Consider the following 14,257-nt stretch of genomic DNA (forward strand, 5'->3'; position numbering starts at 1 on the left):
GTTCATTTCTGCTTGATGAACGTCACTGAAAACGCTGTCATTCTGGCGTCTGTGAGCAGTTCTCGAACGCAAGTTCATTTTCATTCAAGAGTGCCAGGTTTTGTTTGGCACTTCCAGAAGAAAACCCGTCTGAATACACTATATACAAGACTTCATATATCGGGCGATAAACGCCGTATTTGGCAGCCGATTCAGTGCGGCCACCATTCATGTTGACATTTGCAAGGTGCGTTCAGTGACACTCCGTGAATGTGTTCTTTGTTGGGAAAATTAATAGTTGTATCAGAATGCTTTAGTTAAAATACTGTACAATCACACTGTCACAATATGGAATTTATTTACAAGATATGGGTCTATATTTTATTAACATAGTCAACCAGAGCTGCGAGGAATGCAAAATCAATGTCCTTTCACCATGATCCTGTCATTCTGTGTTGCATGTTTTTGTTTGCACATTAAGAACAAAAGTCCTGTTTACGTATGAATTCCTCATTTTTAAAAAAAAGACCTTTCATGCAAAAGGTTTTTACTCATGTTTTTGAGATTGTAGGGTGAAGGCTGCAGGTGGCTACTAGTGTGGACTAAATGGGTGGCAACAATGGGGAAATGAAAGGCCATTTTTTTAGGGTAATAGCCGATCAGCAACATCAAGTATTGAAAAGAAAAACATGAATTAGTTTATTTTTGGCGGCACGGTGGGTGACTGGTTAGAGCATCTGCCTCACATTTCTGAGGAGCGGGGTTCAATCCCCGGCCCCGCCTGTGTGGAGTTAGCATGTTCTCCCCTTGCCTGCGTGGGTTTTTTCCATCCACTCCGGTTTCCTCCCAAAAACATGCATGGTAGGTTAATTGACGACTCTAAATTGCCCGTAGGTGTGAATGTGAGTGCGAATGGTTGTTTGTTTGTATGTGCCTTGCGATTGGCTGGCAACCAGTTCAGGGTGTACCCCGCATCCTGCCCGATGATAGCCGGGATAGGCTATCATCCAGCACGCCCGCGACCCTAGTGAGGAGAAGCGGCTCAGAAAATGGATGGATGGATGGATAGTTTATTTTTGGAACAGTGAACTTAGTTCAAAATTTTTAATTATCAACTATGAACTGAAGTAGTCCATTTTTGAAACAGTGAACTGAACTATGAACTAGTTTGCATAGAAAATGAACTTTTGAATGAACTGATTATTTGGTGCATTGAATGAGAGTGAGAAGCTTCATGTTGGGTTGAATGAGTGTCTGAGCCACGTCCATACATCCATACATGTCTGCAGGATATCAGAAAGAACTGGACAGCAAGTGCTTGTCAGACAAGGTGCACAAAAGTTGATAGTTGATGATAATGTGTGAAGATGTACTTGAGAAAACTGTCCCTTCACTTCCCCATTAACCGTCACTGCCTGGTTTCTCCACACTCAACCATACTGACTCATCTTAGAGAGCCTTTGATTGGTTCGGATTAGAGTTTAAACTTTGAGTTTTATCTGATCTGATCTGATATCAATGATTTTGTAGCGTGAAGTCACAAATTTTAATATCCTTAAACCAATGCTGTGGACCAGTCGGTTCCAAAACTGGGGGAGTAAGTCCTGTTGCTTTACAACAATATGATTTAAGTAATAAGTAAAAAGTATTCCTCCAAATGGTTACTTGAGTAAAGTTTTAAAGCTTGAACGGCAAATACACAAAAATAAAAAAATAGCAATATGCAAAATCAGATATTGCCCAACAATCTCACTTTAACTTAAAAAGGAATTACATCTTTATAAAATAACATACAATAATACAAATTCAGCCACAATAAATAGTCTGAAATTAACTTTTTTTGTTTATACTTGTGAACCATCATAATTGTCTGACTTGGCAGCGATTACATGCTGTAGAAAAACCACTACATATTTTCTCATGTTCAAAGTGGAGTTCTTGTGGGCTGTAATGTAAACAGTTTTAGGCAGACACAGATGACAGCACATGACATAAAGTAGCTATTCTTTTCTGTAAGTCTGTAAGGTATTCATAGACTGAATATGAGGCCAGGGGTGTTGTGCCTCTTCTGACCGCGAGACTCATGCCACTGTTGGTTCTGCTATTCTGCACGTAAATTTGTCACTTTGAAAGCTTTGCTTGTGGCATTTCTGTGTGGCCATGTGACAGCCTGGGTCTGTTCACTGGGTGAAATGGAGTCATAAGTCACTAGTGGTTACGTTGAATTGATGAAAGAAGAGTCATATCCATTGCCCGAGGCAGAAAACCAAACCAAAACAAATAGATTGTGCAAGCAATAATACAAACAAAAGTAGCCAGTGAAATGTAGCTGTTAAATATATTATAGAAGTTATCATTTATTTGCTAAGCTTGCATTAGTATTATGGACGATTTTGAGAAAGGAAGATGTCTCGCCTTCAAGAAGATGACTCAGCAGGAATCATCAGAGAGAAGGGAGCCTTGACCAAGGACGTGGCCGGGGACGTGGCAGGTGTTGGTCCCATCTCTTCACCTTGAAACCCTCCCCTTAGTGTGTTGTGTCTTGTAAGCTTAGTATGTTATGTCTTGTAAACTCAGAAACCTCCCTATTTCAAATAAATACAGGAGCGATGGGAGAGATTGTTTAGAACGTGATGAGAGGCTGTAATCTGAACAATCTCCCATACGACCTCCTCAAGAGAAAAAGAAACCAGCGTCTTCATTCCTTTTGTGCATTTTTATAGGTGTTGGGAGAGATAGATCCAACACTAGCTCAATGTGACAGGGTTAAAGTATTGTTTATTTTTAACAAAAATACTCAAGTATTGCATTAAATTTACTCTGACAAGTACAATTTATCCAAAAAGTTATGTTAAGTAAGGAAACTGAGTAAATTTAGCACGTCACTGCCCACCTTTGATCACAGCCTGTCACGTATGTCCATCCAGTCCCCCTACGTTGTCTCACGTCCATCCCGGGATGAAACATGATTGCTGTGGCCACTGAGAACATACTGTAAACCTAACGTAAGGCGACCCTGGACCCCAAAGGTTTGAGAACCCCTGCTGTAGACAATAGGAGCATCAGGTACATCCAAAGAAATAGGCAGAACATCAACATAAAAATACAAGATGATGCTTCTAGCCATTTTGTGTTTTCATGCATCTTCCCACAAATGTTTATTTTTTGTCTCAGTCTTTTAAGGCAGTAGCTCCCAACCTTTTTTGTCTTGCGTACCCCCTGAAGAATATTGACATACCATGAGTACCCAACCACTCATACGTGTTGATGATTCTCCAAAAGTAGGACTTAACCAAACTGATTATTGAATGAATCGTTTTATTTTACCTCCTTAATGTGAACATTTAATTCTCAGGCATTGTCTTCTTTTTCCAGTAACTCAAACAAAAACAAATATGTTGCCTTGAAAATAAGTAATACCCATAAAAGAAATATGAAATAAATACTAAACCAGCGTTTGTTATATACTGTATACCTCATAGTATTTACCGAGTGTTATGCGAACGCTCCTGAATCCAGAGGAACTGGATGGATTTAAGGACATTTGAAACAATAATTACTTAGTTCCATGAGGAAAGCTGTTTTTTGAACTGTCACAGAAGATGGATGGATGGATAGATAGATAGATAGATAGATAGATAGATAGATAGATAGATAGATAGATAGATAGATAGATAGATAGATAGATAGATAGATAGATAGATAGATAGATAGATAGATAGATAGATAGATAGATAGATAGATAGATAGATAGATAGTCGGGCCGATTATACATTATTCGTACACTCACTGTAGTAGTCTCACCACTCTCCACTATTTGTATATCTGTTGTTGACCAATACTGACCACTCATGTGCTTGAGAAGTATCTGCACCATTTGCACAATTGAAACTGTGTTAAGATTCTTGCACTACTAGTCACTTTAAACTGCTTTTTAAGTCTCTGCACCATTTGCACAATGGTCACTGTACCAGACTATTGGTCTATTAGTCATTTCAAACTGTTCTAAATTGCTAGAGGACTTTGCACAATTGTACAACCCCAATTCCAATGAAATTGGGACGTTGTGTTAAACATAAATAAAAACAGAATACATCCATCCATCCATTTTCAACACCGCTTATCCTGGTTAGGGTCGCGGGGTGCTGGAGCCTATCCCAGCTGACTTCGGGCGAAAGGCGGACTAGACCGTGAACTGGTCGCCAGTCAGTCGCAGGGCACAAAGAGACACGGACAACCATTCGCACTCACATTCACACCATCACTGAGTGGGAACTGATCCCGCGCTGCCCGCACCAAAGTCAGGCGAGTGCACCACTACACCATCAGTGACTCAAACAGAATACAATGGTATGCAAATCATGTTCAACCTATATTTAATTGAATACACTACAAAGATATTTAATGTTCAAAGTGATAAACTTGATTGTTTTTAGCAAATAATCATAAACATAAATTTGATGGCTGCAACACGTTCCAAAAAAGCTGGGACAGGATCATATTTACCACTGTGTTACATCACCTTTTCTTTTAACAACATTCAATAAACATTTGGGAACTGAGGACACTAATTGTTGAAGCATTGTAGGTGGAATTCTTTCCCATTCTTGCTTGATGTACAGCTTCAGCTATTCAACAGTCCGGGGTCTCCGTTGTCGTATTTTACGCTTCATAATGCGCCACACATTTTAAATGGGAGACAGGTGCAGGCAGGCCAGTCTAGTACCTGCACTCTTTTACTACGAAGCCTGTTATAACATGTGCAGAATGTGGTTTGGCATTGACTTGCTGAAATAAGCAGGGGTGTCCATGAAAAAGACGTTGCTTGGATGGCAGCATATGTTTCTCCAAAACCTGTATGTATCTTTCAGCATTAATGGTGCAGATGTGTAAGTTACCCATGCCATTGGGACTAACACAGCCCCATACCGTCACAGATGCTGGCTTTTGAACTTTGCGTCCATAACAGTCCGGATGGTTCTTTTCCTCTTTGGCCCGGAGGACACGACGTCCACAAGTTCCCAAAATTATTTGAAATGTGGACTCGTGGGACCACAGAACACTTTTCCACTTTGCATCAGTCCATCTTAGATGAGCTCGGGCCCAGAGAAGCCAGCGGCGTTTCTGGGTGTTGTTGATAAATGGCTTTTGCTTTGCATAGTAGAGTTTCAAGTTGCACTTCTGGATGTAGCACCAAACTGTATTTACTGACATTGGTTTTCTGAAGTGTTCCTGAGCACATGTGGTGATATCCTTTACACATTGATGTCAGTTTTTGATGCAGTGCCGCCTGAGGGATCGAAGGTCACTTGCACTCAATGTTGGTTTTCAGCCTTGCCGCTTACATGCAGTGATATCTCCAGATTCTCTCAACCTTTTGATGATGTTATGGACTGTAGATGATGAAATCCCTAAATTCCGTGCAATTATACATTGTCCTTAAACTGTTCGACTATTTTCTCACGCACTTGTTCAGAAAGAGGTGAACCTCGCCCCATCTTTCCTTGTGAATGACTGAGCAATTCAGGGAAGCTCCCTTTATACCCAATCATGGCACCCACCTGTTCCAAATTATCCTGTTCACCTGTGGGATGTTCCAAACAGGTGTTTGATGAGCATTCCTCAACTTTCTCAGTCTTTTTTGCCACCTGTCCCAGCCTTTTTCGAACGTGTTGCAGCCATAAAATTCTAAGTTAATGATTATTTGCTAAAAACAATAAAGTTTATTAGTTTGAACATCAAATATCTGGTCTTTGTAGTATATTCAATTAAATATAGGTTGAACATGATTTGAAAATCATTATATTCTGTTTTTATTTATGTTTAACACAACATCCCAACTTCATTGGAATTGGGGTTGTAATTTTTTTTAATAATTTATCGGCATTACCACATTCCTGGTAACCTTTCATTGCTCAGTGACTCTCCGTACTGTGTTTTTATGTTTTTGTTTTGATGTCTCAAAAGTCTGTTGTCGTACTAGAGCGGCTCCAACTAACGGAGACAAATTCCTTGTGTGTTTTTGACATACTTGGCAAATAAAGATAATTCTTATTCTGGTTCTGATAGACAGACAGACAGACAGACAGACAGATAGATAGATAGATAGATAGATAAAAACATACTTTAAACAACCCGTGAAGGAAATTACACTCACTAGTTTCACATGAGCCACACACTTGGTGTTTGTTACAATGAGTGAAATTAACAAATTAAGGTTTACACGCGCGTGCACAGGCACGCACACACTCGTAATTATGATGCATGACAATACGTGACGTCACCACGGATAAACATTTTTTATTCCCGGTGACAGGTTTACCAGTGGTAGTATAGTGTTTAAATAGTGAAGCAGTGAGTGACTTTTATAGTGGATAGTGAACTGTTTACTTACTGTACTTAGCTGCGGGCACCTGAGCTAGCTCGCTATGCTAGCTCCTCCACAACCGAAGTCAGTAGCAGTCCGAATGACTTTGACAGCTCAGTTTTCTTTGGTAAATGTTATCCAAAATGAATAAGTCCTCCAGTGAATACGATCCAGTCACAGTCCATAACTTCGCTTTTAAACAAGCGGCTTTTGGGATGGAAACACGGCCATGGCTATGTTGTGACCATTTAACCATTTGTTGCTCTGCTAAACGTTTGACCAGGTTGCTTGGCCCGCCCGCGAGTGGCAAAGGGGGTGAGTGCTCAAATCAACAATCAGCCTCTCTCTCACCGTATTACAAATGTAATCATATGACATAATCCAAATTTTTAATAAATGTACCTGTAATCTGATTACATGTCTTTTTTCAGTAACTGTACCGGATTACAGCTAAATTATTATATATATTTTTAATCCTGAATACGTAAAGCCGGTACATGTATTTCGTGACACCGGTCCACACCTGTTTCCACGTAGCCCCTGGAATGTGGTCGCGTACCCCTGGTTGGGAAACACTGTTTAAGATACCAACCTAAAGTCTTATTTACCTCTCTCGAGTAATGCAGCAATGTATATTTTGCCACAAAACTACTGCAAGTCATTGGTTAGTTCCAAACTGACAGAAAAGAGAGCATGTGTCAGTAGACTTGTTTCAGCTAGAGAGTTTTTTTCCCCCCAGTCTTGGTGGGTCATCTAGTATTAGTAAGACTAAGTAAAACACACGTATCACAGACTTTCCATCAAACCATTGCTCTATTTATAAACCTCCCCATACACCAGTCTCTCTCCAGGGGGGGATGGGAGAGGTCATTAATTTGCCTCAGTCAGTGGTATGCCCCACAAAAAGTCTATCAAACCTTGCAGGCTGCTTTTATCTTCAAGGCTTCACTTGCTATGGTGAGAGAAGGGTATATTCTCATTCTCATGAGAAAGTGGTCACATAATTTACTGTGGCATGACAAATGTTCTACAATGACACTTGGGCTCTCATATTTTGGTTTCAGACAAAGATGTTCCAAAATGACATGGTTAATATTTTAAAGCTGACTCTGCAAACTAGGACAATGTTAAACTCTCGGTTTGGCATAAACCATACCTTAGTGGAGTGGCAAAGCATTCATCTATACAGAGTCCACAGTCTTGATGATTTCTAAAACATTCCTCCCCATTCGTTTTCTTCAAATGTGATAAGACACGAGGGACAGACAGAACAAGGTGGTAGACCAAATCTTTTTCAGTGGAGATAATGCAGTCTCCAGATAAATCTAATACCGCCTGTGACTTCGATAACCCCAGGATGTTTAGTGTGTGCCCGTTCACTCAATGTTCCTGCCTCAGCATTTATCAGTGGACTTCTATTGGAGGTTAACCCCTTGACCTGCAACAGCTTATATATTCTGATTCGCTCCAGACATTATGCCATGGTGCTGGTGAAGGTTTTTTAATTAACTGTCTTGAAAGGGATGTAAGTTTTGTTGCGATGCTGTGCTTCATCATCACCACTCATCCCTCTGCCATGCCTCTACATCACTCTCCAATAGACTTTACACCGATTTTATCGGGCTGATTGGTATCGGCCGATATTTAGCAATTTATGCTGATCGGCGGTGGCACGGTGGACGACTGGTTAAAGCGTCAGCCTCACAGTTCTGAGGACCCGGGTTCAATCCCTGCAGGCACGGGGAGAACAGTTTGCATATTCTCCCCGTGCCTGGGTGGGTTTTCTCCGGCACTGCGGTTTCCTCCCACATCCCAAAAACATGCATGAATTGAAGACTCTAAATTGCCCGTAGGTGTGACTGTGCGTGCGAATGGTTGTTTGTTTGTATGTGCCCTGCGATTGGCTGGCAACCAGTTCAGGGTGTACCCCGCCTCTTGCCCGATGATAGCTGGGATAGGCTCCAGCATGCCCGCCACCCTAGTGAGGAGAAGCGGCTCAGAAAATGGATGGATGGTGATCGGCTTTAATGTCATAATTCGCCGATCTGATCAATGACGTCATTGATCAGCTCTGCAAAAGACATTTACCCCGCCTCGCCATTGTGCACAGTATATTTGAATACAAAAGCTAGTTTATTTTTAGTCTTGTCGTGCATCTTTTGACGTAGTATTGGAAATATCTGACGGCAATAAAATTATTTTAAAAAACAAAAAAAATAACATGTTGGCGGTGTGGGACAGACAACACGTCTGAGACAGACAACACGTAATGCAGACTACAAGACAAATTTGCTATTTCACGATGTCAGACATCTCCAATAAAATATTGTACTCCGATACCACCGCATCCCGTTTTTTATGATCATTGGGCTTTATCTTCCATCCATCCATCCATTTTCTACCGCTTATCCGAGGTCGGGTCACGGGCGCAGTAGCTTTAGCAGGGACGCCCAGACTTCCCTCTCCCCATCAATTTCATCCAGCTCTTTCAGGGGGATCCTGAGGCGTTCCCAGGCCAGCCGAAGGATGTAGTCTCTCCAGCGTGTCCTGGGTCGTCCCTGGGGTCTCCTCCCCGGGGTCTCCTCCCCGTGGGATGTGCCCGGAACACCTCACCAGGAAGGCGTCCGGGAGGCATCCGAATCAGCTGCCCCAGCCACCTCATCTTGCTCCTCTCGATGTGGAGGAGCAGCGGCTCTACTCTGAGCTCCTCCCGGATGACCGAGCTTCTCACCCTATCTCCTGACACCCTGCGGAGGAAAACTCATTTCGGCCGCTTATATCCGGGATCTTTTTCTTTCTCACCTACGGTCACGACTCTTTTAATACGATACGGCTCGCAAGCAGGCAACAAAACGTTATGTAGACTAGCAAGCTAGTGGTACCACGAACGGTTGGACGTAAACATGCCGCCGTTCTGTCGAATTATGCTCTAAAGTTTCGGTGTGCGGGAAGTAATTTAAAAAAATAAAGTAATTTAATTATAGTAAGTTAGCACCCATTATTTCTGTCATGTAATGTTGGTTTGACCTGACTGATTAGAATGCACGATCTGACGAGAGCAGTTATTTCCAACCTTTGTGGAGCCAAGGAACATATTTTACAATTGAAAAATCTCACGGAACACCAACAAACAAAAATGTCACAAAAAGTGGATACATTAATTACTGTATGTACTTCCTGCCATCTAATAGAAGACCATTTATCATTTGTTCTGTCTGTCACTATGCCTCACTGGCTTAAATAGATGAACAAAGATACATCATTTCTTGTAAATATAATTTTTTGAGCCATTAAGTACACAAGTATATACAGGAAATGAACAAGTCATTTAAATAGACACATTCCTCTATCTTGTGATCGGATCAGTGATCGGTTATCGTTTTTTTCCCAACTTTTTAAAAACGTGTTGCAGCCATAAAATTCAAAGTTAATGATTATTTGCTAAAAACAATAAAGTTTATCAGTTTGAACATTGAATATCTTGTCTTTGTAGTGTATTCAATTAAATATAGGTTGAACATGATTTGCAAATCATTGTATTCTGTTTTTGTTTATGTTTAACACAACATCCCAACTTCATTGGAATTGGGGTTGTAGAAATAGGTGAACACATCATTTCTGATGATGAAATAACAGTGTGTTGGTTAGCAAATCACTGTGCAGTGTCTTTCCATTTTCCAGTACACTAATGTTTACGTTCACTGTGGTTACTTGTAGCCCTGACTGGCTACCACCTCCCACAATGCAGCACGGCATTTGCTTTGCATTGTGGGATGGTGTGGCCATTTTAGGCAAAAAAACAAAGATACTTGAAGCATGGAACAAAAGATGTTTATACGGTGCAAAAAAACAAACCAAAGCAAAACGCATGTTCTTAGCCTTGTGCGGCCATGCAAAGACTGTTCACGACTGTACACGAAAAATAGTATGTAATCTGAGGTAATTTTTCTTTTAAAAAGTTGTTCATAAACTGAATTGTTCGTAAACTGGGTCGTTTGTAAACCGAAGTTCCACTGTATATTCTAAGTCAATTTGCCATTACTGTATCTGTAAAATTTTACTCTCAAGTCATTGTTTAGCTGCTACAGGAATCTTATTTACTACTATTTTCAATTTAGTTGTTAAAGACTACTCAAAATCTGAATGGGATATTGCTCCTTGGATGACATAGAAAGCTTTTTATCCTACAATTGACTTTCATCTTAATCAGTGTAACATAAAAACGTGATTGCTTGATGTCATGAAGGCCTAGCCATGTGCAAGGTCATGCAATGATACCTTTTTTTCTATCTTGAATAATACACATATTTACCAATTCTGGCTTTTTTTCCATGCAGGTTCATGGATTTGCAATGTAATAAAATGTAGGTTCATGGATTTGCAATGTAATCAAATTTAATGTGAATTTGCCGATCACGTAGTGTTTGGACCCAGAAGAAACACGATTAAAGGAGCAGGAAGTTGCCCACACTCAGTGTTGCAGCTTACACATGTGTAGTCCCCATTAATATTTGATGCGATCAACAGAGGAAATATAGTACACAGCCTACCTCATCTGTTATATTTAACCTTAACCTTAAACCTGCAGCTCAATGTTGTAGTGTGTTTCATTTTAATTCATATTTAGATCCCTTGTTTTGTGTTTTTGAAATGATGCTTTTACTAAGAAGACCAATCAAAGACCAATCATATTATTTCATTCGAGAATTAGAGTATATTGCCCTGATGATAAATATGATAAAGGTTTAGCTCTTTATCTCTTTGACAACAATACCATTTACCTTTTTCACTTTGGGATTACATTCTATATTCCATCTTGTTCTAGTTTTTCAGGTGTGAGACAAAACCAACAGGCTACTATAGCAAATTTGTCCCCCATGTGTCTTTTGCTGTCAGCTGAAAATAGCCCCTTTCTTCTCACAACATCAATTTCTTCCAAGGAGATGGATTACTGACACGGTTATCATTTCATTTATTTTGTAGAGATGCAGAAAGGAGGAGCAAATAGCAAATAAAAAAAATATTTTGCCAAACAATACTATTAGAATCAGAATCATCTTTATTTGCCAAATATGTCCAAAAAAAACATACAAGGAATTTGTCTCCGGTAGTTGGAGCCGCTCTAGTACGACAACAAACAATCAATTGACAGAGAACACTTTTGTGACATAGACATTGACAAAAAGAAAAAAACAGTCACTGAGCGATAAAGGGTTGCTAGTTGTCTGTTAATGCCGGTACATTATTTCTTTTTTTGACAATTGTGCAAAAGATGCAGAGTCCTCTAGCACTTAGAGCAGTTCGAATTACTAATATTGCAATAGTCCGGTGCAATGACCATTGTGCAAAGGGCGCCGAGACTTCAAGGAGTGTATGCAGTTTAAAGTGACGAGTAGTGCGATAATCTGGGACAATGTTGATTGTGCAAATGTTGCAGATACTCCTCAATCAATGTGCAAATGGAGCAGATGCTACTCTGGCATGAGTGGCCAGTATTGGTCAACAACAGATATGCAAATAGTGCAGCGTGGCGACACTACTACAGTGAGTGCACGAGTAATATATAATTGGCTTGACAGAAATGTGACAACGAACTCAAGTCAAAAAATTGCCAGCATGTTGTAATGGAATTGTAGGTTTGGTGTTTAAGAAGTTGATCTCAAGTGGGAAGAAGCTGTTGGAATGTCTGCTAGTTCTAGTTTGCATTGATCGGTAGCGCCTATCTGAGGCAAGGAGCTGGAAGAGCTGGTGGCAGGGATATGGAGGGTCCGAGAGGATTTTGCACGCTCTTGTCTTAGTTCTGGCAGCGTGCAAGTCCTCAAGGGTGGGTAGGGGGGTACCGACAATCCTTTCAGCAGTTTTGATTGTCTGTTGGAGTTTGTCCTTTTTTGTAGCAGCACCAAACCAGACTGTGATGGAAGATCACAGTACTGATTCAATGACCGCTGTGTAGAACAGCTCCTGTGGCAGGCCGTGCTTTCTCAGAAGCCGCAGGAAGTACATCCTCTGCTGGGCCTTTTTGAGGACGGAGTTGATGTTGGTCACCCACTTCAGGTCCTGAGAGACTGTAATTCTCTGGAACTTGAAAGTCTCGACGGTTGACACAAGGCAGCTGGACAGCGTGAGGGGCAGCTGTGGCGAAGGATGCCTCCTGAAGTCCACGATCATCTCTACAGTTTTGAGCGTGTTCAGCTCCAGGTTGTGTCGGCCGCACCACAGCTCCAGCCGCTCCACTTCCTGTCGATATGCAGACTCGTCACCGTCCTTGATGAGGCCGATGACAGTGGTGTCATCTGCAAACTTGAGGCGTTTGACAGCCGGGTGCGCTGAGGTGCAGTCGTTCGTGTAGAGAGAAGAGCAGATGGGCCAGCTAATTTGCAGATTTGAAAAAAAAACAGCTGGGCTGATCAGAGGCCGTTATCACCACTACCGAGGAGAGACAGAAGAGGTTTACCTACCATTGAGGAGGTCTGTATGCCCCTCAGGCCGTATTAAAAACAACAAAGCTCCAAACAAAGAAGGCCTGCCAGATGAAGTCTACATGTGCTGCCCAAAGACAACTGGCCCATGGCTACACCGCGTTATGACTAAAGTGTGAGAAGGTTGAAACCATCCCAAGCAACTGGAGTGAAGGTGTCCAACTGCCCAGCTTCAAGAAAGGGGACAAGCAGATCTGTAGCAACTACTGCGGGATGAGTCTCATCGGCATTGCATTAACATTTTCACGCTGATCCTCTTAAAGCTGTTTTAGTTAGCACACAAGGCCAAACCAAGGTGAGTTGCGCACTAACAGAGGCTACATTGATCAAATCTTCAGCCTCTGTCACCTGTCGCATGTTGGAGCAATGATGGTGCCAACTGTACTGTGCTTCATCGACTTCACTGCAGCCTTTGACTCTGTTGACCGAGATTCGCTTTGGAAGATTATAGAAACTGAAAGCATTCTGCCCATGCTACTTCAGCTCATCCAGGCATACTTCTGTTCGACTAGGATCCAGTGTTCTGCTCTGGTGTTTCTCAAGGTGTTTCCCACCCTGTTCAACTATATCGTAGACTGGGTATGATGCATTGACACGCCTCTGCAACATCGCGTGGAATTCGGGGACAGTGCCTCTGGATTTGCATACTGGGGTGGTGGTCCCTCTTTATGAGAAGGGGGACCGGAGGGTGTGTTCCAACTACAAGGGGATCACACTCCTCAGCCTCCCTGGTAAGGTCTATTCAGGGGTGCTGGAGAGGAGGTTCCGTCGAGAAGTCGAATGTCAGATCCAGGAGGAGCAATGTGGTTTTCGTCCTGGCCATGGAAAAGTGAACCAGCTCTACACCCTCGGCAGGGCACTCGAGGGTGAATTGGAGTTTGCCCAACCAGTCTACACGTGTTTTGTGGACTTGGAGAAGGCGTTCGACTGTGTCCCTCGGAGAGTCCTGTGGGGGGTGCTTCGGGAGTATGTAGTACCGAACGACCGGTTTGGTCCGCATTGCCGGCAGTAAGTCGGACTTGTTCCCGGTGAGGGTTGGACTCCGCCAAGGCTGCCCTTTGTCACAGATTCTGTTCATAACTTTTATGGACAGAATTTCTAGGCGCAGCCGAGGCGTAGAGGGGGTCCGGTTTGGTGGCCTCAGTATTGCATCTCTGCTTTTTGCAGATGATGTGGTTCTGTTGGCTTCATCAAGCCATGATCTCCAACTCTCACTGGAGCGGTTCGCAGCCGAGTGTTAAGCGGTGTGCCCTCTCCAGGTCGGGGAGGAGATCCTGCCCCAAGTGGAGGAGTTCAAGTATCTTGGGGTCTTGTTCACGAGCGAGGGAAGAATGTAACGGGAGATCAACAGGCAGATCGGTGCAGCGTCTACAGTGATGCAGACTTTGTATCGGTCCGTTGTGGTAAAGAAGGAGCTAAGCTCGAAAGGCGA

The 14,257-nt window shown here is 42.1% G+C and overlaps 1 protein-coding gene across 4 annotated transcripts in view; it reads left to right on the forward strand.

The window, feature by feature from the left end:
* The window catches only part of LOC133488347 (metabotropic glutamate receptor 4-like), a 217,301-nt gene that overhangs the window by 123,625 nt on the left and 79,419 nt on the right, over positions 1-14,257 (forward strand). Inside the window, exon 1 of one of the 4 annotated variants that reach the window (XM_061796106.1) lies at positions 10,153-10,271. The exons of 2 other annotated variants lie outside the window; for them this stretch is intronic. In XM_061796106.1, the coding sequence (XP_061652090.1) occupies positions 10,215-10,271 (57 nt within the window). In that variant the 5' untranslated portion in view covers positions 10,153-10,214. Of the gene's footprint in view, positions 1-10,152; positions 10,286-14,257 lie in introns of those variants that run through there. One more of the 4 variants, XM_061796114.1, reaches the window with a different exon arrangement.

This window comes from Phyllopteryx taeniolatus, chromosome 1, assembly GCF_024500385.1.
Source record: "Phyllopteryx taeniolatus isolate TA_2022b chromosome 1, UOR_Ptae_1.2, whole genome shotgun sequence".
NCBI classification, from domain to species: domain Eukaryota; kingdom Metazoa; phylum Chordata; class Actinopteri; order Syngnathiformes; family Syngnathidae; genus Phyllopteryx; species Phyllopteryx taeniolatus.